Below are 25,814 nucleotides of genomic sequence, written 5' to 3'. Positions count from 1 at the left end.
TGTCCAAATTCAGGTTTATTCAATTGGAGTTTGTTTCTCACACACAATCTGGGATTGGCTCAAAAATACAGTAAACCTGATTTAGAATCCCTGTTTCTGGCTAACAAAGGCTTCCTATGCCAAGTAGCAAGAGGCAGAGAATTTCAGGCTCATTCATATCACGAATAAAGTGTGGTTTATTCATGATGTCTACAGTCTTTATTTTCAGTGCTGTTCAGCAATCTCTGCTCATGCCTGAAGTTTCCTAATACTTCCTTTTGCTAAGATCACAGGCTCTGTCATTTTCCCATTGCTTTTCCCTAAGGTTTCTAACTATGCAGCTCAGAACATTTCCAGTGCTTTGTTTTTCCACAGGAAGTTCTTCATGTCTAAAAATTCACTGTTTTGTGAAATTAATAACAATGAATAGATTCCACAGCCAACATAAATATTAGGCAAGCTTGGCAGTTTCAAAGTAGTTATTTAGGTTTTTCAGGTGAGCGTCCCTAGGAATTGTGCGAGAGGGTATATGTATGTTTTACTAGTTTTTACATGGAGGAGGAGCATAATATTACAAATATAGTGACCCAAATGTTTAAACATTTGGTTACAAATTTGCCTGATTGGGTGTGCAGCATAAATCTAAACCAAAGCCCAAACTCTTCTTTATGTCTTCACACACATGGTGGAAGGGATCGCAGATGAGAACTCGAGTAAAATGGTGTCAAGGAGCACAACTCTGAAACTAAGGGGACCTCTGGAGAGAAATTTAAGTTCCATTGAAATAGATGAATGGACAGAAGAATCTAGGGCACACTGCACACATTTCTTTGGATATGCTAAAATTAACATGTCAGCCATTTTCAGTGCCCTTGGGTTTTTTCTTAAATGTACACAATGCTATGGGAAGTATATCCTGTATCGCCTTTACACTTTTGTAAGTTTTATTCCAATAAGAATAATTTCTGCATAAAACTTTGAGGTTTAAACTACTTGTGATTTTTTTTAAAAAAATCCTAATCAAATATTTCAGTTCAAATATTGTGGCGGACTCTTCCTCTACCTTACCACTTAACTTGGAGGAGGGCACCCTAGGCTAGAGGAGGGCTCCTTGGAGAATTGGTGGATCTACCACATTAGTTTCTGTTGGGATACAGAAATTAACATGAGGTAGTGTTAAAAAAAATCGTGCTAAGTATAAATTAAATGTGCTAAATCATATCTTACTTTATTTAGTACACTGGGAAAAACCTGGAAATTTTTCAGAAAATTCTCATCACTGTCTATGCGTTTGTAGAAGAGGAAGTTACACAGATATTTGTATCTGATCCAGCCCTAGTGCCTTCCAGTTTTATCTCATGCTGAGCAATAATCATATTGCATTTTATTGCAGTGAGCTATAGTTAGGCTTACACCAGTTAGGCATTTGAACTAATTTCTGAAAAAAGAATGCAAATGTTCATGCATGATTCCTAGATCAACTCTAGATTACTAAAGAGTGGTACATCCTTCTAAGCTTGATGATATCACTAAACTTAGAAGGGTGTCACTCTGCTTGGGACAATTACACAATTAGGATCCACGAAGTATTTAAACTTTGAAGATTTTCATGTGGATTTTCATGATCCTTTAATTTTTTAAAAACATTTTGCTAAATTTAACCTGGTCTATTTCTTAAGAATATTCAAGAAGTATCACTTGATTCAACAATGTGTTTGCAGCAATTAGAATCTGTATTTTTGGTTACTTCCCTCAGCTTGCCAGTGAGGAGAAAAAAGCATTTGAGCCTCTCAGATTTAAATTGAAAAAGGAAAGTGACAAACTGAGGCCACAATCCATCACAGAGTTGGTTGCCTTTGTGCCCATTGATTGTGGCCTTGGTTCATTGCCTACACTGTTAAATGTTAGAAATAACCAGTGAAGGGTTCAATAGTACATGCACAAGCAATACATGTAGGCACCCAGGGCCCAGATGTTCTTATAAAACAGGGAATCTATATATTTTTAAGATTTATGCTGTAGCTTTAATTGACATTAGAAATACTTCCAAAGTTCTACTCATCCATACTTCTTCCCAGATTTTTTTTACTCCCAAACCTCCTACCTGCTCTAGCTTCTAAAATGGAATTGATGTGCTAGGCATCCTTGGTTCCCCCATTTCTATATCCACATTTTGCTCAAAGCTCTGTCTATACACAGCTTGTCAAACTTTTCAGTTACTCCAATCATTACTTCCTTTTCCCTTCTGAACCACACTGATGAGCACCTGTGCTTCAATAAAGCAGTCTTGATGTGATTGTGCATACTACTGTAACAGGTTTCTTCCTATTTGGTTTTTATCCATGTGTAAACAGATAACATTCCCATCAGTACAACACTGCACAAAAACTATCACATTAAACTGGTTCTGGTGGGTTTTCTGGGCTGTGTGGCCGTGATCTGGTGGATCTTGTTCCTAACGTTTCACCTGCATCTGTGTGTAGCACAGTGTGTAACAGACTTCCCTCTGTGATACGCCTCTGAAGATGCCAGCCGCAGATGCAGGCGAAATGTTAGGAACAAGATCTACCAGACCATGGCCACACAGCCTGGAAAACCCACCAGAACCAGTTGAATCCAGCCGTGAAATCCTTCGACAATACATTATCACATTAAAATTCCTTTTTTTCAGTATTTTATCATTGTACACATTAAAGAAACAAATATATTTAAAATTACACCAAGCTGCATATTCTCTCTAGTTTTGGGGTTCATTTGATCCATTCTCTCTGTTAACTGGACTTACAGATGAATGAAATGAAAGAAATGTATCCCTAAATGGAAACAGAGGCTCGGTTCAGACATAATGAAAACCCGTGGGTTTCTTAAGCTAACCATGGTTATGTCATCATTCAAATGCAGGTCACTTCACTAGCTGTGGTTAAATAAGACCTGCCAAGTTAAAATCAAAAACTGCATGTGAGGATCTGTAAGAATTATGCTGAGGGATTCTAACCTGTCCTCACAACCCCAACTTTGCTGCCTTAGCAAAACTGGCATGTACATCCCTGTCCCTCTTGATACCAGTTTAGCCATGGCTATGGTGCCCCCCCCACACACACACACACAATTGCTGCCATTTTGGCAACAAAATGGGATGGGGATTCCACTTCCACAGTGAAGCTGAGAAAATACACTGGGGCTGGCTTCTGAGGCCAAGAGCTACACTGAAACCGATGATGGACAGTATGGCTCCCTTTTAACGTTTTTAAAACATGTTTTTAAATGTTTTCAGATTTTTCTGCAAATCTGGAGGGGGTTCTTAAGCTTGCAAAACTATTTGTTTCATGTCAAGGTAACTCTGATCTGCAGTTTTAAGTATCTGCAGATGGGACCACACACGGCTATTCGAATAAGATGGTTGAAGTTAACTGATCACTGTTAGCCTTCCCTATGTATTTTTTTTGTGCCATACAAACCCTAGCTGGTTCTTTTGGTGCCACCATTGTTCCCCTGGTATGGAGACAGCTGCCCAGTGCCAAGGCAAAGGCACCAGCATTCGTCAAGTCAAATCAGATTCAAGTGGTTATTTGGAAGTTGAATCCTGGTTTCACAAACTATCATTAAAATAAACCATTGTTTTGTGTGATTTCTGAACCAAGACACAGATAGGTCAAGATCAGTTCTAACTGTCAACAGTCGTGGCGAACCTTTGGCACTCCAGATGTTATGGACTACAATTCCCATCAGCCCCTGCCAGCATGGCCAATTGACCATGCTGGCAGGGGCTGATGGGAATTGTAGTCCATAACATCTGGAGTGCCAAAGGTTCACCACCACGGAATTAGAACAATAAGGCATATGTGTGACCTCAATTGAATTCTGGTTCATTGATATCTTTATACCTTATGATCAAAGATTTTACAAATGCCTGTATTTTACTAGAAGAATTAGATATTTCTTAACAACTACTCTATTCTTCACCACTAGGTAACTTTGGGTTGCTAGGATACATAGAAAATTTATCCAGACTTGGATTCTCTTGACTTCCAATAAAAATCATTTAATAACATTGGATTAGATCCAAGGACTCCCTACTGCTAAGCTGGATAGAATGAGTCTCATCCATTAAGTTTTCATCCAAAGGAGGAAGTCTGTCTCTTGGAGATTTTTGGTGGTGAAAGAAGACTTGGCAGAAGAGAGTCATTGAGTGCAACTTGGAGGAAGTCATCTTTGGATCCAACCCATTATTTCTCTTAAATGTCCTTTTTCCAGTTTACTCATATATGGCATAATAATATTTAACATATATATAGCCTACATTAACTCAATAATAATTAACGAATTAATACAATAATCCACTACATTAACTCAATATCCACACAACATCCTTGCAATATAAATCCATATTTATATGACTTGACCAAGGGCCTCCTACTCAGCTCAGAGCTGATATAAGATTTGAATCATATTGTTCCTAGTTTGGAACTCATCACCAGTACCCAAATTGCAAAGAATGCTACTTTTTATCACTTGAAGACCAAACTAAACAAGTTGACATTGATCCAGAACATACCTATGCCTGTTTTATGACCTCATATATGAGCCTTCAATTAGCTGCTATTGCAGCCTTCCAAACTGTATGGAAACTTGCCACTTACACAAACAAAGTTATCAGAAACATGTTATCTTTCCTCTTCCCATAAAGTATAGGAGGGCACAGCATGACTACAAAATACTTATTTGAAAAATATATTCTTCAGAGCTCAACATATCTAATAAACAGCTAGCAGTACGGGGTACGTGCTCCCATGATCTGTTAGGAATGCCTGGGATTGAGCTCAAAATATATGTGTAAAAAAATTCCTCCCATTGGCTCTGGTGCATGGAACATTTTAACATCAATCCCATGATTAACAGGTTACTGTAAGCCTTCAAGAATGCTATGGATAGACTTTTCATTTCCAACAGGATGTCCTATGCTTGGACTCATGCTGTTATGATGTAGCAGCTTGGCTTTTATAAGCAGATAGATATGAAAAATAGCCTCTATAAATTGTTCCTTTCCAAGATTCCCAGCATTTTTTCAATAAGATATTGGCCATGTGCAGCACATGTGCTAATATGAAGCAAAAGCAAAAACATTTCATAAGCATGAAGACCAACAGAGAACATCCACGAGTTATCCTCAGGTTCTTTGTTACACTTATCCAAACCCTGAGATGGACACACTAGAGCTAGTTTTAGAAGAGGAGGAGGAGGAGTTTGGATTGATACCCTGCTTTTCTCAACTGTAAGGAGTCTCAAAGTGGCTTCCAAACTCCTTCCCTTCCTCTCCCCACAACAGGCACCTTGTAATGTAGAGGGGGCTGAGAGAGTTCCCAGAGAACTGTGACTAACCCAAGGCTACCCAGCTGGCTTCATAAAGAGGAGTGGAGAATCAGCTCCGGCTCTCCAGATTAGAACCGGCTGCTCTTAACCAGTATACCACACTTAAGAGTAGGTCAAATGAAATAAGTTATATTTATTTTGAATCCACCCATTTGCTGTGCTTGGATTAGAAACGAGAAATAAAAATAGTACAGAAGTAGAATTTTTGTTTCTTAACTGACAGTGGGTGATGTGAAAGACCTTGGTGTTAGACCCTGGAGAGCAGCTGCCAGTCTGACTAGGCGATACTGATGTGACAGTGGTCTGATTCAGGATATGGCAGCTTCATTTGTACTATTATAAACTGCCACAAGATGCATATTGCAAAATGAGTGGAGATGTATATGCCAATATGAAACTGCCTTATGCCAAATCAGAAAATGGCCCACCTAAGTCATTATCGCCTGTTCTGTGTAGAAGAAACTTTTCAGGGTTTCGGGCAGTGAAAATTTCACACCATTTCTTACATAAGATCCTTTAACTAGAGATGCCCAGTATTTAACCTGGAACCTTCTGTATTGTCAAAGGCTTTCACGGCCAGAATCAACTGGTTCTGGTGGGTTTTCCGGGCTGTGTGGCCGTGGTCTGGTGGATCTTGTTCCTAATGTTTCACCTTCATCTGTGGCTGGCACCACAGATGCAGGCGAAACGTTAGGAACAAGATCCACCAGACCACAGCCACACAGCCCAGAAAACCCACCAGAACCAACTGGAACCTTCTACCTGCAAAGCACATGCTTCAGTTCAGAACCATTGCTGGGAAAATACATCTCACGTCCTGTTTTGGTTCCCTGTTAGCCCTGCCTTGTATCTGCCCTTCATAGCAAATGTACATATACAACTCTCTTTTCTATTTCTATTTCTTTCTTTTGATATGGTGGGTGGTGCAAAAAACTACCAGGTAGGAGGGAATTCCTCCTTTGCACCTTCCTATTCAGTCTAGCTTGGGGCAGATGTTGTAACATGTTTTCTCCCATCCTTTCAGTCATTTCAATCCAGTTTGTTTTGGTACCCCAACCATTTGGCATTCAGAAAGTTTCACAGTATCCGTGCTGAGTACACAAAGCCAAACAAAATCAGATTCTACATAACATAGTGTTAGGTACTAGTATGTTTTTAGACTAGATAAATATATTTTGCATACATTGATTTAGTAGTGCAGTTTGGTTTTCAGTGCTGCAGTGTAGCCAAACATAGGTCAGTATAGGCTGGACTATTTCGTAATTTACAAGAATAGGATTAAGCCCAAAATCATTCTGATCTCTAAGTTATCTCACGTAGACATTTGGCCTCTGTTTGTACTAATATTCTAAGGGCCAGTGTGTACGTTGTTTTTGTAGCATGACTGTTACTTCCAAAGGACCAAATCTCATACCACAAGACTGACACTGGGCCTTTCCCCACTTACCTTAAGCCCCGCGCTACTCTCTCTTCAAGTAGCGCGGGGTCCTCGGCACTCCCCACGACAGGGGCGGCCACAGTGAAGTCGCTCCGATGCTGCCGCGGTCGCACCAACTCAGCGCGCGGCATCCCTGGCGCTGGAGAAAACGGCGCCTTTTGATGACCCCGTGCAGAGCGCGGGGTCGTGGGGACTCCCGGGCGCGCGCCAGGGATGCCGCGCGTTGAGAGCAGCATGCAGCATAGGGGGGATCACTTCGAGTGGGGAAAGGCCCAGCAAGAAGACCCCACCGGACAGGCAGGTGAATGCAACTGTTACTCAACTCTGATTACCTTTTCAAGCACTACTTGTGCATTGTGAGACTCATGCACATAGAAGCTGCACTGCAAAATAAAGTCAAAATCTGCCCCCAAAACCACTTATCTAAATAAACTAGCAATTTATTTTTGGCATGTTCTTGCACATCAGCCTTGCGATCAGCCCTGTGATCTCTATTTTCTGTCTTTGTTTGCTTTTTTATTATTGTTTTTGTTTTTGTTCCCCAAACAGAGAGCGTTTAACAATGACTGTAAACTAAAGGAGAGAATAGAAGAAAATGGATACAATACATATGCATCATACTCTTGGAAACACAATGGAAGGCAGATGTTTGTGGCGTTAAATGGAAGAGGAGCCACGAAAAAGGGGCAGAAAACAAGACGGAAAAACACCACAGCTCACTTTCTGCCGATGGCTGTCCAGCCACAGATAGACTTCTTCTATTGATAGCAGTTGAACCAAAGATCATTTGTCAGGAATACTTGGTAATCCTCTTGAAGAGGAAAGGCAGAAACAGAGCAGACGTCTGCTTGACTGAAAAGGGGTGGGGGTGGGGAGGAAGGCTTTGAAGGTTTTGTAGTTTCTGCTGGCACATGAAGTCCTTCTAATTAGGTCTGTGTCATATCTTATAATCAAGACACAAGCCGGATCAAATGGGATAGGAGCTTTTTCCAGTGTGAACAAATTATTATTATTATTTTTTATCTCTGCGATAGAACTTAAAGGACAATGTATGGAATGATCTTCGGGGAAAGTTATTTATGGAATACTAACTCATATCAAAGACCTTTATTGCTCATCCAAGCCTGATGATCCAATGAACAGTTAGGCATGCAAGCATTTACTGGAAGCACATGGATCATACACAGAAATAAAGGTGATTCTGGAATGGTCTTGTGGAAGACATGAATAGGATTAAGAAATATAAGCACATTAGAGTAAAACTGTTCTAACAAAATAAATAGTATGGTCTCCCTTTGTATGCTAACGCCATGCCTTTGTACTTCTCCCTAAGTTATTTATTTAATAGGATGTTAAATATCTTTCTTTCTTTTTTTTGAAGGATTTTCTCAGTTGCTTCCTGTTTTGTAATTGTTCTTTTCTTCCTCTCAGTATTTTTTTACCCAGTTGTATGTTGAAAGCATCCACAGGTGTCTGAGAGTAGGGAATGGACAAGGCTTAAAAGAAAGTGTAGGGTTGTTGTTTGTGTTTTATCTTTGCGTGGGGGGGGTTCTTCCTCCTCTTGAAACTGGGTTTCTTTTAAATTTTGCACTTATAATCAATAGGATCAGATATGCATGGGGATTGGCACTGTGCATGATTTTGTCAACACCTTCAGTGCTCCCTCTCCCACAGGAACAGCATTTCCCATCATGCATCATCTGAAGAGTCATGCTGCTCTCCCACAGGAACAACATTTCCTGTCATGCATCATCTGAAGATTCATGCTGCTGTTTTGAAATGGACAGAGTTGAACTGATACTCAGATGTGGGTTCATCTCCAACTTATTTCAGTTCAATCCTTGATCCCAGAGAGGCTGAAATTTAATTGGAAGTAGTCGACAGGTTTGGGGTCTTTTAAAAAAATAGATTGTGAGTGCATCCTACCACATCTTTGAAAAAAAAATTCTTCCAAATTAAAGCTGAATTAAGTCTGTGGATATGATAACATCTGAGGGCACAATTTGTCTCCTCCTCTCAACCTGTAGAAAAAGTAAGACAAAAAAGAGCCAATTTTTGACTGCTTATACTTCGGAAGAGCCCCAATAACAAGATACGTGGTTTGGAAAGTGCATCCTGTTATCTGAAAAGTGGCCCAATCCAGGTAAGGGAGGAAATCCTCTGGAGAAAGCAGTGTGGGGCTACACCAACACGTTTGCCCCCTCTGCTGACACAAGGGGCACCTTTGCTGCTGGAGGGGAGGAAAGTGGCAGCGGCAGTCAACTGCTCCTCAGCTCCATGACAGCTAAAGCCAGAAGTCTAGGCCGCCACAGAGCTGCACTGGTATCCCAATTGGACACTGGAGTGATGGGGGCTGGCTGAATGTTCCTGGGGGTGGAGCCAATATTAGTCCAGGTCCCGAGTTTTGGACTTACGTCACCCTTTTGGGTGGCATAAGTCCCTTAAGTCCTATGGAGGGCTTTACAGTGGCTGGGGGTTTGGGGGGATGTTTTCTCCCTCCTCACCGGAAAACCCTTTGGGGGGCAGCAGAGTGGTACCATCCCTGACCACCTGTGGCTCTGGATTGGCCTGGAACTTTCCCTTAAATCTAATGGGTTTTTAATGCTACAGAGGAGCTGAAGCAGCAGGATTAAGTAATTCTAGTGTCCCATCCAGAGCAGGAGCCTACCCATACCCTCCAGGAACAATGTGCGTACATCATATGTGACTACAGCTCACATCTTTTTGTGGGGGAGAGTGAGCAAGTTCCTATGAAGAGAAGCAGCATCTTTGTTGCTTCTGTGTAATATTTGATAGCTGCCCTAAAACATTTTGAATCAGCTTTATATAGCAGTGTGGGTCATGTCAAATGGGGAAAGAACCTGCTACAACCCTACTGGTCTAGCTGGGAATAATTCCCTAGGGGAAGATGTAGGATTGGATCCAGAGTCGTGTGTGTATGTTTAACAGATGCTGCCTGCACTTTCTGCAAGCAACTTGCTTTCAAAAACCTGGGTGGCAGTGACTTAAAATGGCCGAAAGTGTACAGAGTGTGGTCAGCTGAGAGACCTTTTGTGCAAAACCAATGACAGACTGTAAACACTGGGTGTCTGTGAGCAAGACCAAGTGCTTGTCTCTTATTGTTCTGTGTCCACGTTGTGCTGCTTGTGAGAGGGGGCTGGAACATTATATTTACTCTGTGCCATTTTCATAATATCCCTATCGCCTTCCAAGTGAAATGGATTTATTAGAATGAATGCACCCCAGATGAGCAAGATCCCATCCTTCACACAGTGATTGCATAATCTAATGAGGGACAGTGACATGTCCTATTGGGGCAGCCACTGTGACCCCAGTGTGAAGCAACAACATCTATTGCCTTCTCTGAGGCAATTACAAAATTGATTTTCAAACACCTTGGGAAAACAGTAATGTCCAAAACAGAAACGTGCCCTCTCCCTCAAGTGCACTTGTGTCACAGGTACACAAAGGGCAGACCATATGATAACTCTGGTTCTGGGATGTACCACTTGTGAGTGCAGGTAGGGATTACATACGTGAATATTCCCTCTATTATTCCTATTGCCTGTCTCCTCACAGAATTTTTCCATCAGGCTTGAAACACGTTAAACTGAAAAGTGTCATCTCATGACAAATTAGTTTTCTGTCTGAGATAGTATAGTTTTGCTCTATATTGCCTGAAATAACGGTGTGGGCTATATAATAGCAGACTAACTCCAGTCAGTAGGTAAGAACCATCATTATGGTAACAACAGGGAGACTAAATCTAGGAAGTTCAAAATAACAGTGATAAAAAGATGATTAGTCTTTTCCTCCTAATATTCATTTGTGTTATTGTTGCAACCAAAAATGGTTGGGGACACTTAAGATACATAAATAGAAGGTTAGGCCATGCTTCCTACTTAGCCATGTTTTTGGAAGATGCCACTTTGGCCAGGGGAAGACATTCTAGAAAGAATTACCAGTTACATTTGGATCCCCGAAAACTCTCATTACAACAGAGGAGCATTCAAACCTATAGACCCTATCCTGGTGTCTGAAGTAGTACAATTCCAGAAACAGTTTTGCCATGTGATTTGTTGTTTGTAGAGCGCACTTGTGGGAACTAATTGATTCCATTGTCCTTTCCATTCCAACACTGTCTAGGTTAATCACACCATAGTGAACAAGTCTACTCTGAAGTTAGTGACAAGGACTGCAGCCACTGTTGGTCCATATGTGTATATATAACTTTTGAGAGCCAGTCTAAAAGTAACATCCGTGTTCTTCATTTATCATAATGTATACAATGGCTCTGAAATGCCATATATGGGACACATTTTTAATGGAGTGCTCCTATCTTCACAGCTTACACCGAGTAAATGCAGTCTTCAGTTAAGCATACTATCAACTTTGTTCAATCTGAAAAAAAAAAGTATATGGGTTTTTTTGTTTTACTTTTTTTCTTTAACATTAGAGAGCTGTGGATAGTTCATCAATATAACCATAATGAGATTTCATTTTGTTAGAGCAAGTTAAGTAGAAACTGTACATCAAGCCAACATGTACCACACTCTTCACATTGTATTCCACTAAATAAATGAATAAAAGTGTAATGTCTTCTTTGCAGTGTCTGTAGTGAGGAACAGAGGTAGTCTTAAGAATATTAAATTTTGTTCAAAATAAGTTAAGGGATTATCATGATGCTGCAGTTTTGTCTTCAGTATTTTGTGTCACAAAAGAGAGACTGGTTAATTGTGTCCCTTGGGGGAAAAATGTGAATGCTTAATCTCTGCTAAGGCTGGTGATTTTGTGATATTTTAACTTATTTGTGTCCCTATAAAACTAGGCCTTTGTAAGTTTTAGGGGGAGGCATCAAGTCACAGCTGCCTTATGGCAACCCCTGGTCATGTTTTCAAGGCAAGAGATGTTCAGGGGTGGTTTGCCATTGCCTGCCTCCACATCCCGATCCTGGTATTGCTTGGAGGTTGCTCATACAAATACTAACCAAGACTGACTCCACTTAGCTTCTGCGATCTGATGAGATCAGGCTAGCCTGAGGCCATCCAGGGGAGGGGCCTTTGTAACTAGAGCTATCAAAGGAGAAGGGGTTGATATGCTCACCATTCATCTTATTGGTAGAAAGCTAATAAAAATCTGCTGTCCTTTCCTCCCCCATCCTTTTGCACACATGCAACTCCAACCCTGGGCCAAGATCAGTAATGGGACTTTGATACTTACATCCCCCTTTTCATCCAGCCTTTCTTTTCATCTGTATGCCAGTTATAAGATTGTTTTGTGGGATGGATAGAAAGGCTCTATTAAGCCCTAACGTGAGTGTTCCAATTGTATGCGCTAGGTGAGAGAGAGAGAGAGAGAGAGAGAGTATGCTAGATTACAGCATCTTCCAAATTGTCTCCTCATACTGTGAAATGATGAGACTGTAGTTCATGTAATTAAAAATGTTTGCTCTACAAAGTGGATGTTAAATCCATTGCATAATCCAGTGAAATGAATGCAAATACACTAAGGGTCTAGTGTAGCTTTCTGCTTTGTTCAAGTATGGCTTTCAGAGGAGAAACATCTCGCTGCACTGTGCCCAAGCTCAAGCAAATGATAAAGCATTTTGGCACGTGGTTAGTATATACCATTAACTTTGCTTGTGGATGAGCAGAATGTTGAAAACATGTAAAAGTACCGACAGAAGGATTTTTGGATGGATAGTTGAGACAAATTGAGCTATAACAGAGTAACAAAATGCTTGTCGTATCAGGAGAGCACTTTCTTTGTGTCATTGTTTATTTCCAAGTGATAATTGCATCTGACAAGGCATGGTAGACCACCCGCAACAAAAATTAAAATGTTTGGTTGGTAAATGAAGGATTGGGTGACCAGTCTTAATAGTGTCTATGGCATAAACTAGGTTCTCATTTCATGGAACCGTTAACATTGATGGGGGGAGGGGTGATGTGTAAACATTCATAATTATACTATTTCAGAATGCTCAGAAGCTTTTCGTGAAAACGTACTACTGCTCACAGAGGCCAGGAAATATTAAATACAGTGAATGGGGGGGGGGGGGATCCTGAAACATTTTTCCTCAGTCTTATGACCATGTTTTTATTTCCCTTGATGAACTGTTTCACCCAAGACGAGGATTTCCACATTTAATTTAAATTTCATGAACTTTATCCAAAGTTTCCTTTGAAATTTCCTCGATGTCATTTGGAAGAGGCATCTCCCTTGATTAAATTTTCACATTTGTTGAAATCTCAGTTTAGGAACTCCATCTGGAGAGATTTAGCCAGCCTTATCACAACTTAGCTGGCTCCACTTCAAATTCCTCAACCTGAGGAAGAACATCAAACTTTACTTCAGATTTAAATGAATTTTTTTAACAATGTTGAATGGAAGTTGCAGTCATTAGGTTGGATCTTACAAATCTGTTCTGTTAGGAGGAGAGCCTTCGGCATCAGAGGAACAGGTTGAGTGGGTCCAACCTATTCGCTGGTTTGTGAATATTTTAAAAGAAAAAGCTGTCAAAGGCATCATAAGGAATCGACACAACTAACATACTTTGATACCTGCTATGGTAGGAGTGTGCTACAGTGGATTTCCCAGAATAATTTTGCTCCACTGGAACACAGAGCACAATTCACAATGAATTTCTCAACAGGTAATACTCACTGAAATGGGTTCGAGTTCTGGTCCAGTTCTCATTCACTTTAGTGAGGTTTAAGCTGTAAGAATTCCCAGTAGGCATGCCCTGAAGTGTTCCTCTGTCTCCATCATAAAAATGAGACAATCTGAGTAAGAAAAAAAAGAAAAGTTATTGTATGGTTTTATTAAAAAAAATAGATTGAACAACATGTACAATATATTTAAGTAATAAAAATTAATAAAATTCTGGGAATAGAAAACAAGTTTGTTGTGTTTATTTTGCTCCTCTGAAACTACAATCGAATAAATATGATAGCAAAATGAAATACTCCAGTAGTGAAAAAATGGGTGTTAAAAGTTTCCTTTTAACTCCTGCAGCAACTCATGTAAACATGCATGAAGTTTCTCATGAATATAAATACAACCTAAGCTGCCAGCATTCCCAAAGCTACATGTTCATGTGTGCATCTTCAAATGCCCCTTCTGCACTTGCAGAATAATTCACTTTCAGTCCATTTTCACGATTGTTTGCAAGTGGATTTTGCTATTCCACACAGCTGCAAAGTGGATTGAAAGTGCATTATTCTGCATGTGCAGAAGGGGCCTAAGTGATACTGATGCATGTTTAAGTTACATTCCTTATTCTTCAACTTTCATCTAGCTTGCGTATGAAGTAAATGATTTAAAGGTTTCAGGGGGAAAAGTTGGCTGATGGAATAGTTGTTACTGTATATTGCACCATAACCAAAAGAGAGGAAAGGAATATTAATGCAGACAACTGGAATAAAGTCAAGCCACAACTTTGTTGAAGTTACCCATATCCAACTAGTTGGGAGGGGATCTGATATGCCCAAGCACCACAGAAGCCTGCCTACGTACTCTTTGACCCATTGGGAGAGGAAGATGTCTGAGAAATGATGAGGCATGTACTGTTCTTTCCATGTAACTGTAGTTGCCAGTTCATTTTACACCTCATTTACAGACCTTTAACCTCCTTAAGGGCATATTAGGTGCTTCTTTTCACTTACATCTTGAAGAGGGAAGAGTCCTTCCAAAGAGTCTATTGTTGTTCATCTATTGCTGTGCCCATGGCTTTACTGCTGTGGAAGTGATTTACAAGAACAAAAGAGGATTAAATCACATCAGTGGTTCATCTAGTCCAGCATCCTATTTTACACAATGGCCAACCAATAGCCCAAAAAGCCAACACAGAGAATATGGAGGACAAGGTATTTCCCTGACATTGCTTTTTGGCACTGGTATTCAGGGGTGTACTGTCTTTTGATGTGAAGAATCCCTTTAGTCTTCTTCGCTAGTAACCATTGGTAGAACTCTGTTTGATGAATATTTAATCCCTGTTTAAAGTTAGTGGCCATCACCTCAGTGAATTACACAATTAATCACTAATTGAATCAAGACATACTTTATGTGTCTGTATTCAATTCAACAGCTTCATTGGGTGCCCTTAAATTCCTAGTAACAACAACACAACACAAGCCTTTATTGGCATATAAAACAGGACAAAATTTTAAAACAAAACAAGGTTAAGAAATACAGTTAAAATTACAAATTTCCAGTATAAAAATTGCAACAGTTTCACAAAAGAGCACATCAGAGCTGTTCAGGAGATTGGGTATCTTATAACACTCATGCCACTGAGAACATTGCAAGAAAATGGAATTCATGTATTTCATGCGTATCTTATTGTATTTAGGGCATAGAAACAAAGAATGGTCAAGTGTTCCAACCGTAGTCATATCACATGAACAAACTCTTTTAGAACGTTCCATATTCTTAAATCTTCCCTCCAGCAGAGCTGATGGCAGCACATTACATCTTGCATCCTAGTATTATTGGGGAAGGGGGGATTTTGTGATTGTCTGTCTGAAAAGCCCTGAAGTGTTCAATTCATTTTAGAGAAAAGGTGTTTGAATCCACCATCTTGATTGCCCTGGGTTGAACATCCATATCCTCTGATACAATGGACATCATTGATGCTGGCTGTTCAACCTTTTCTCAGTTCAAGATGTGAATTCTTCTTAAAAACTAGTTGTCAATCAAGAATTTTAGTTTAAAAAACGGCTGGGACTTTAACCTGACTGGAATCCCATGAATTGGTTGAAGCCAATTCCTACTTTGTATGTGCAGCTACACTCTAATGTACAATGATGTGTACTGAATAATGTGGAAATCATATCAATCTTAGTATATTGTTCAAAGCTCTTCACATGCAATCATTATAATAACCTTGTAAGATAGATCAGGATTCCCTCAGAATATAGAGAAATGCTCTGTGGTGTTTTCCCTGTTCCAATATTGTCTATCTGCATAGCTAATTCAATGTTCACATTTCTCACAACACACACATGGACAGATTCTGCAAGGGCCCAGGGAGCAGCGAGGTGCTGGTGTACATGACACTGGCCTGAGGCCACTTGCACACTTGTGCGTTGGCGGCCCCGGCACTGCCACAGCCCATGGCAGTGCCTCTGCATGAGGTGCACCGCTTTCGTTTTTAAAACTTACCCCCTCTTCCTGTGTCACTCCATCAGGACGAGGGGGCACGCCCCTGGGGCCCTGGCAATTCCCAGGGGGCCGGAGGGCAGGAGGCATGCCCCCTCATCCCCATGGAGCGACGTAGGAAGAGAAGCTAAATTTTAAAAACAAATGCGGACAGGAAAACGGTGCCTTCCACCTGGTGCTGTTCGCTTGGCACCAGGTAGGAGCCACTGTTTTCTAAAAGACTCACTCGTAAGTAAGGAAAACATCATTTTGGGGTGGGGGGAAAGAGCAGTGCTGCCTCGATTTGTAGGCAGTAGCCATGGGAAGTTCCCCCCCCCCCCCGGTGTTTTTATTGGGCCAGCACCAGTGATTTGGGCCCCTGCAGAATCCGCCATGAATACAGACATGAAGCTGCCTCATGATGAATCAGATTGGTGGTCCATCAGTGTCAATACTGTTTACTCAGATTGATAGCAGCTCTCCAGGGTCTCAGTTAAAGTCTTTCACATCACCTCCTACCTGGTTCTTTCTCAGTGGTTCTCAACCTGTGGGTCGCGACCCCTTTGGGGGTCAAATGACCTTTTCACAGGGGTTGCCTAAGACTTTCTGCATCAGTGTTCTCCATCTGTAAAATGGATAAATGTTAGGGTTGGGGGTCACCACAACATGAGGAACTGTATTAAAGGGTTGCGGCATTAGGAAGGTTGAGAACCACTGCTTTAAATGGAGATTCTGAAGACTGCACCTGGGACTTCTGCATGCATAGTACAGGCTGTTCCGCAGAACCACAACCCCTTTCCAAAAGGTAACAAATAAATATTTGATTCAAGTCAAAGCATCCATGCTCAGTCTAATTCTCTATTATTTGCTAACAGTCAGATGTGTGTGCCTCATCTTTAGTCTGAGAAAGAACACATGAATACATAAACTTGCCTTCCATGGAGTTAAACAATTGGTATGTCAAGGTCAGTACTGTCTGGTGATGGCTCTACAGGGACATGCGTAGAGGTCTTCCACATAACTTACTACCTGTTTGTTTTAACTGGAGCTATCAAGGACTGAACCTGGAACCTTCTGCATGTAAAACAGACACTCTGCCACTGAGCCATGGCCCAGAAAGTGAAGAATCACAAATGCTTGTTGTGCCTGTCAGTATGGAAACCCTTCCTCCATCTGTTAACCCAGTACATCTTATAGGAAAATATGTTATGCTTGATTGCCTATATCCCATGGGGTGGGAAATGGGATAAGTCCATTTTGGCTCTATGCCCAGCCAAGTGTGTTTATTTGTTTCATTTGGGTTAATTAGGAGCTGTTCGATCCAGACATTTCTGAACATGCAGCAGCACAATGCCTATTGTGACTGAATATTGTGCAAGCACGAAAGCAGCACACCCTTCCTAATACAGAGATTGCCTCGACCTGCCTAGGCTGATGATGCTGTAGCACAGGTAAGTTAAGCAAAGCAGTAATGGTGAACTGTCAGCACCAGTTACCTGGCCTATCTCCATACCATTGTGCAGGCACAAAATTAGTAAAAAAAAGGTTGTTTGTTAAGAGTTGCAAGGAAAAGTGGCTATGATATGTGTCAAACTTGGTGTCAAACTTGGCAAAATATGGCAATTGCAAGCAAGGCAAGTTCAGCTATTAATGACATTTTTGGAAAAATTCACAACATTCCTAATTTTCAATGCACCCTTTGGGGTTGCTGAGCTTAACATTTTCATCAAGATGGAAACATATATTGTTGCAGATAGTCCTATATTATCTTTTTACAAGGGTCTGGGCCTGCCTTGTTGAAAAATAAAATGGCATGGGTGTTGTCGCTAACAAAGATGGGTCATATGGTCAGTGAGATGGTTTGAAAAAAGTTCCAGCAAATGTATGACATGAGATACTGATGAAACATCAGCTTGTTCTGGACACCTCAAATTTAGAACTTACTGAATCTTGAGAGTTCAGAAATACCACTATTATTCCAATCAAGAACTATTTTGCCTTTTCCCCCCAGAAAGGTTCCACCTGTTACAATTCACACCCAAGCCTTTTCTATGATATCCTCTTTATTACGGGGAAGATTCAGGAAGACATCCACAAAGTAATGTTTCCGGAAATTATGCAAAGCAAAAATTTTAGAAGGGCACTGGACAGAAGGTTTCAATTTGAAATATAGTTATGGATCAGGGAAAATGTTCCCATTGATGAATTGTAAATAACATGTACAGGGTCATTTCATATATCACTACAGAAGGTTGGGAGCCATTTTTTAGAGTTTAGTCCCACCAAGCTGTGGTAATTTTTATTAACAGAATGCTTTGGTAAGTGAATACCTTGGCAGAGCAGGACAAGGCAATGACAGAGGTAGAAGAAAAGCTATCTGTATTCAGCAAGAGGCAGAGATTCAGAACTCAGACCAGTAACCACACTGGCCTCAGTGATTTTAAATACGCGTTGAAGAATTAGTTAACTTGCTGATCTGGTTGGTTGTGCTAGAGATCTCCATACTGCTTCCTTCTGTGACCAAAGCTAGATGATGGTGGTCATGAATGTTGACTGACATCCCTCAGATCTTGAAGTAAAAGTTTGCCACAGCCTCAGTTCACACCCTATGTCAGCAAGCCATCAATGGAAAGCCATCCAGCTCAACATGACATGATGAGTGTTATGGTAGTGGTAGAAAGTGCTGTCAAGTCACAGGTGACTTATGGTGACCCAGTAGGATTTTTAAGGCAAGAGATGAAACAGAGGTGGTTTGTCATTGCCTGCCTCTGTATCAAAGGCGTATGGGGGCCATATGGCACCAGGAGGCAAAAAAAACCCAGGCATCCCCACCCCCATGCAGTGCTTACTCACGAGTAAGCTCTGCTTACTCACGAGTCAGGCTCCCACCCCTCTTCCTGGCCCAGCAGGAAGATTACAACTGGAATAGGACATAAAGGGTGCTCCATCAAAATGTTTTCACAGCCCCACAAATCATTCCCATTTAAGAGTGTGTGTGTGTGTGTGTGTGTGTGTGTGTGTGTGTGTGTGTGTGTGTGTGTGTGTGTGTACACATGCACATGCAAACATGAGATTATCTTGCCTTTAGCCTCTCAATCGGGAACCAAAGTTGGAAGGAGATTGTTTACCCCCCTTTCATGATAGATCTCTGTCTATAATTCAGAAACAAATGGAAAGGAGGAATCTGGATCCAGTCATAGGTAAAAGGAAGGGGGCCCTCATTCAGCAATATAGTTCACTCAAGTTGCAGGTTACAGGATTGGTGTAAAGATGAAGAGAACAATGTATGCTTCTTTGGCAGGGTATAAATGAAGTAAAATAAATATTTTCATTGTCAATGAACTAGATGGAGATACTGAGCTAGACTGGTTTGTCTATTCTTGCACCTTCTCAGTACCAGGCTGAACCACCACTGATTTTCAAGTTACTACTAATCTGTGGTCTGTGTTGCAGTTGAAGGGGTATTTGAGAAAATTTGGTTTCTTGTCCTATTTTCCCCTGTCTTTTTCTTTAAAAAAAGTATGAGCTTGTAAATGTTTATCGAAAGCATAGAGCCAATAAACAAGTAAATCATAAATAGATCTGCCAGCTTCAATTTTCTCTTTCCATTTCACATTAACCTTATGTAAATGGCCTTCCTGGCTACACCACTGTTTCCCCATAAAGTGTAGGTAGATATAGCCTAAGGGAATGAAACTTTCTCACTATGAAAAATAATCATAAAATTAGCAGCTTTTCCAATTTCTTTCTTGATAAATATACCTTTTTGGGGAAAAAGAGTTAGACTGCTATGGGGAGGGATAGTTCAGGTTTCATTTTCATTTAACCCTCCAGGTCTGTTGAGACTACTCGTCAGTTTCAATGGTTGGGGCTGTTTTGTGATGTGATGTAGGTTACTTGTCCGCTGGGAAGGAGTCTGAGACCACCAGCATGTGCTCCTATGTAAAAACACTACACAGCCATTACCGGTAATAGTTTTCCATCATTACCAACCTGGGGTCAAATGCAAGGCAACAGCTTAGAGAGGAAGGGCTCCATATCCTGTTACAAATCCCCTGAGCCTCCCAGTCTCCCAGAATTAAGCATGCAAGTGCACATAGAGTACTGAACAGGCTGGACAATGTAAGGCTAAAGACTTATAGTAACTTTAAAAGAAAGCAGCTCCAATTGTTTTTTTAAAAACTCACTGTTTTCCTATTGGAGTTCTGCCAGCAAACTTTAACAAGTTGTAAGGACCCCCCCCCCCCCATGCCGCCCTTTTTTGTGTAAAAAATTATGTCTACCCCCACTCAGAAGTGACAAAAAAATTATTCAACACAAGCTGTATGTACTTTACAAGCAACTTGGTAGGCAAAGTAAGGCCGGTAACTCTCACCCACCAAGTCTTTTCATCCAGACTATGGAGGCTCATCACTGAATTCTGTTTGGAGACATACCCTTGGGCTGACTGTTCCAGGAAGAAAGTGAGCAAAAGAATCACTTCTTTACATAGTGAGTGATGAAAATGTGGAATTTGCTGCCAGACCCTGTAGAGATGATCATAGAGACAGGCAACTTTAAAGGGGAATTGGACAGATCCATGGAGGATAGGTCTATCAGAGGCTATTAACCATGGTGACTAAAGGGAACCTCTGAATGGCAGTACCAGGAGGCAACATCAGGGGAAGGCCTTGACTTCTACACCCTGTTCCTGGACTTTCAGAAGAACTGGTGGACTACTGTGTGAGATGGGATGCTGCACTGATCCAGCAGGGCTCTTCATATTTTCTTATGACTGATGGGACAGTATGACATTTTATATTGCATATTAGTTTCCAAATGGAATTAGCTGTATTGGTAATCACTAGTATCCACTACTGAAATGTCAAACTGAAAAACCTGAAAGATGCATTGTGCTTGTATTATTTGACTTATTTCTTGATGTGAATATGTGGATCACTTCTGCAAAACATGCCTGAGGAAAACCATGTTCCAACATGGAAATTTTAATTCTGTCGTTCTGTGCATTTTTATGTTTGTGACTGATTTTATATCTTTATGCTGTTTTTATTAGTTCTACATGGCTGTTTTTGCTGTTTGCTGTTATGCTGTTTTTATTAGCTCTATAGTCAAATTTTGACTGAGGCAGGAGATAGATATTCTCAGGCAGAGGTGTGTGGTGGTGGGCAAAGGGCGCCTGGAGGCAACTCCTTCTCCAGGTGCCCCCTACCCCCGCTCTCAGGGGCGTGTCCCCCCGAGCAACACTCCCAAGCACAGGGGAAGTCAGAGCCAAGGAAGTTGGTTATGGTTGTTGATGATCCTGGACAAGTGATTAAAAGAAACCACACTTTTCAGAGGCAGTAAACCTTTGAATACCAGTACCAGGGGGCAATATCAGGGGAAGGCCTCAACTTCTAAGCCCTGTTTTCTGGACTCCAGAGGAGCTAGTTGGCCATTGTATGAAACAGGATACTGGACTAGACAGATCACTGATCTGATCCAGCAAGGCTCTCCTTATGCGCTTATGTTTTAAAGTCCTTCCTCTATCAGGAAGCCATCGTGGGCCAAAGGCCCATAACTTTTCTACAGCCATTACATTAGCTCAGGGGTAGGGAACCTTTAACACTCAAAGAGCCATTTGGACCCGTTTTCCATGGGAAAAGAAAACACTTGGAGCCGCAAATAATTTTTGACATTTAAAATAAAGATAACACTGTATATATTGGGGGTTTTTTACCTTTTACTCCGCTCATTCTGAGAAGCGCATGGATGTGTCCGCCTTGCTGCCTGCAGAGAAATGGGCACAGGATGGGAGCCCAGCGGCTTCCGCACACTCGCCGGCTGCCGGGAAAGCACCCGCCCCGCTCCAATGGGGCAGGCGAGAGGGGAAGCCCGCGGCGTGGCCCAGCCGGCTGCAAGCAGTTGGTGCACCCACCCTGCTGCCTGCAGGGCGGGCAAGGATGGGGACAGAGTCTCGGCTCGTGGAGCCGCAGTGCAAGGGCAGAAGAGCCGCATGCGGCTCTCGAGCCGCAGGTTCCCTACCCCTGCATTATCTCTTTTGGTGCAACTATATGTACATTATGCCTATTCCTTCAGAAAGGTGGACAAATTATGTTGTTGAAGTGCTTGAAGGACAAAGTAGATGATATGAACATCTAAAAAGTCAATCAAGTCAAAATATTTTATCTTCTTTTCACCTTAAAATATTGAGATCTTTTGATAGGAGGAGGAAGAATTCTTAGCAACATCACAAAGGCAACAGGCAGCCAAGCCATGGTAAAATACATGTACTAGAAGGTGGGATAAATATTTATGACTAATAGTGCAATCCTAACATGACTAACAGCGCAATTCTAAGAGCATTTTCCTGGAAGCTCCAGTAAACAGACTGTAGTAGTCTATTCAGTAGGGCTTTCTTTCCAGGAAAGCAAAATTAGGATTTTACTGCATACTTTCCTTAAATATCTTTAAACTATTGTTTATTCTGGGCTTGTTAAGAGGATGCTAACTCATCTTTATATGCAGATCCAGAGTAAACATACTTGAAAGAAAAACTCCTCCCATATTGTCCACCTGATGAGTTAGCATCTTCTTAACAAGCCCAGTTCTCTGCACCTATGCCTGCAGAGGTGAGGAAAGTGGCAACCAGAAACAGGGCTTTTTTCAGTGATGGCCCTTCACCTGTGGAAATGCCTGCCCCACTGAGGTTCATGTTGTGCCTACTATACTTCAGGCCCAAGGAGAAAACATTTCTCTTTACGCAAGTTTTTAACTGAAGAGCTGAATTTTTTACTGTTGTTTTTTATGGTCTGCTTCTATCCTTTTAATGAACTACTTTACAGATACTGTTTTAAGTTCCTGAATATTGTTTTATGTTATTTTATGTTTTTTATGTTTTTTATTCTTGTCTCTTTTTTACTGTTTCACTTATAGTCCATCTTTCTTTACAGGGACTTACAGTGGATTACACATAATGCGTTAGAAATGAGGGAAAAAAACCAAAATAAAAATATCAGTTCCTCTTGTGGGCTCTGGTGGTTTATTTTATGGCTGGTTGTAATATTGATAATTTCATTGATTTTATTTTATTGTTGTGCTGTTTTTCACTTTGTGAAATACCTCAGGCAGTTCTCTTGGGAGGTTGCAGACATGAATCAATACATTTATCGTATACCCTTGACAGAAGAACGGTACACTCCTTCTATCTGGGATGGTCGTCCTCTTCCACCGAGCGCGCAGCTTCGGGAGGGACGCACATGGAGCGGTGAGGGAGGTAGGGGACACCCGCCTAGCCAGCCAGATCAGCCGAATCAACCCTGGCGATCAATGGGGTGACAGATGTCGCAGCCAGATCGCCCTCACATCCTCAATACATTTATCATATCTTTTGAATAGATTATTTACTTCATTTGTATACCACCATTTTACCCGATGGGGACTCAAAGTAGCTTACATTGTTCTCCTCTCCTCCATTCTATTTTCAATGTTCTGGATGATCCTGGCCCAATATTCTGGTCATGTCTGATTTAATTATAAGTGTGCCTTAAGAAACTCTAGGTTTCTAGTTAGCTTTCCTATATAAGACCATTTAATTCCTGGCAAGAAACAAAATCTTAACAATGCATGTCATGCCCCCCGAGAAACTCTTACTATTTTCTTTCTTAAGTCTCAGTTGTCCCTTTAGTTACAATGGGTTTAGTTCCTTTTGTATAGTGTTCTATGGGAGGGAACTTTAGTTAGACCCTGTCCCTTTAAGTAGCCCCCTAGAGGCAACAAACAGCTTTACAATCTTTTTTATTACCCAATAGTGTTCCTGTTCAGTTAGTTACAGTCTAAGGTGCCAGTGGAGCTGGAAGGCTGTAATATCTGTTACGTATAAGGTATATAAGGTATAGAGCATTAAATATAAGGTGTTATAGAAAGTGAGGCCCACATAGAGGACACTGAAGGAACCAAGAGGAAGCACTGACGAAGTGGACTTTCTTGGAAGAAGTCAAGAAAGGATCAAGGTCTCAAGCTTCAAGCTGATCCAGTCAAGCAAGTACTTTATTTTAGTCAGACCCTGGAGGGAGTTAGGGTCTCAATTCTTCTATACAATAAAACCTCTATTTTATTAACTGACACCTTTGCTTGAGTCTCCCACTCTGTTCTGACCGAGTACAGGGCACCTAGAATATTTTACCTGGGGGACAGAACAATGCATCATCCAAAACACAAAAGTAGGGAAGGGTACTGGAAAACAGAGAAGGAAGGGGAACATCTGGCTGAGCTTTTGTTTCCATTCCTGTTTGCAGGTATTTAAACCTAGCTACAGCCAGAGGTTCTACTAACAAAGGAAGATTAATGAGGACATCTCTGCTAGCAGCATTACATCAAGGCCAAATTTCTGTTTCACTTCTTGTCTACAGGTATTTAAGCTTAGGTATTTAAGCCACAGTCACAAGCTGAAGGCAGCAGCCAAAAGGACCTTGGCTCTTAGCCCATGGCTTGGGGTCTATGGCCTTGAGTGTGTTACCCTAGTAGATTAAGAACTAGTCCAGGGTGTAATTTATTGTACTTTTGTGTTTTCATTCTGTATGTTTATAACAGGCTTTGGTTCCCCATTGGGAAGACAAAGTCTTTTTTTAAAAAAAAAACCCTAAACAAATGAAATGATGACAGTGGGACCATCCCAAATGTTGGAGACTATATTCAAAGAGTTTTCTTTTGAATGAATTGTGCTTCCGGGATCTGCTTTCACTGACCTTCTCTCATGATCTAGATGTGTTATTGAAGCCTACTATCCATACACAAACACCCCCACACTACAACAATGAGGCCGGCTTAAATTCTTAACTGATACTTAGAACTGCATGGAATTAAACAGTTAACTTCCCCAAGGCTTCAACACACGTCATTCTTCTGAAGGTTCAGCAGGACTTCAGAATGAGCAGAAATTCTTGTTTCTCCGAAATAGCTTCTCTCCTCCGTAACATGCAGCGACTTTTTGGTTTTAATTATTGATGTTGTCTTTGTTTGTTTGAGGCCTTCCCAGTTTCTCTATGTTGTTAACATTTCTCCAGTAACATTGCTGCACTTTGTATAAATACAAAGAATTTTCTTAACTTGAGCCAGATCGCATTTAATACTTCACCGTATAACTAGTGCGGCCGTAATTAAATAGAGGACAGATGGCAGTCCTCTTGTAATACATAGAAATCCTGTGAGGTTTGCTATTTTTTTTATTGAGCATGAAATACATAACAGATTTCTTGCCACCTAGGTAGAACTGAATGTGATACAACTTTCTTCCACCATCTCATGTTCGCAAAACTCTGTAGACTGTGGAAACTTGTCAGGCAGAAAACGCTTTCACTTTTGCAAAAGCTTTCTGATTTAAAATCTTGGATGTCCCTGTCCTTCTCAAGGAAAATAAAAAAGAAAGATATTTCACGGGACAGAATCTAGTATGATGGAGTTCCATTTCATTTGGGACAAAGGTCCGGTAAGATCCAATCATTGTCCCCCTTTTTATTTTTATTTTTTGCTCAGAGGTCACATGCACAGATATTCATTCTACCAAATATGCACATTTCTGCTGATGAATGGTTGCCATTGAAAGCATGATTTGAATGCTGGGCTGGTAGTTCTTGAAATAAAATATTATGGGCAAGGTACAGGTGCAAGCCTCAGATGCCCCCCGCCCATTACATGGTAGAGCCCACGTATCCAGAGAAGGAGTCACACATGCCTGGGGCGTAGCTATAAGGGAGCAGCAGTGGCAGGTGCACTTTGATCTGGAGGAGCCGGGTTTGATTCCCAGCTCTACCGCTTGAGTTGTGGAGGCTTATCTGGGGAATTCAGATTAGCCTGTACACTCCCTGCACTTCAACTGGGTGAGCCTTGGGCTGGAATCTGCAGCTTTTTG

At 41.2% G+C, this 25,814-nt stretch overlaps 1 protein-coding gene across 3 annotated transcripts in view; it reads left to right on the top strand.

Moving 5' to 3' along the window:
• Nucleotides 1-22,908, top strand: part of FGF10 (fibroblast growth factor 10) — a 111,048-nt gene extending 88,140 nt beyond the window's left edge. For 2 of the 3 annotated variants that reach the window (XM_048504097.1, XM_048504098.1), the window contains exon 4: nucleotides 7,337-13,152. In XM_048504097.1, coding sequence (XP_048360054.1) covers nucleotides 7,337-7,552 — 216 coding nt within the window. In that variant the 3' untranslated portion in view covers nucleotides 7,553-13,152. Of the gene's footprint in view, nucleotides 1-7,336; nucleotides 13,153-22,896 lie in introns of those variants that run through there. The other variant, XR_007245115.1, reaches the window with a different exon arrangement.
• The last annotated feature ends 2,906 nt before the right edge of the window (nucleotides 22,909-25,814 follow it).

The sequence above is a fragment of the Sphaerodactylus townsendi genome, linkage group LG07, assembly GCF_021028975.2.
Source record: "Sphaerodactylus townsendi isolate TG3544 linkage group LG07, MPM_Stown_v2.3, whole genome shotgun sequence".
Classification (NCBI taxonomy): Eukaryota; Metazoa; Chordata; class Lepidosauria; order Squamata; family Sphaerodactylidae; genus Sphaerodactylus; species Sphaerodactylus townsendi.
Note: the sequence above shows the minus strand (reverse complement) of the source record. Positions and strands in the feature narration are given on the sequence as shown.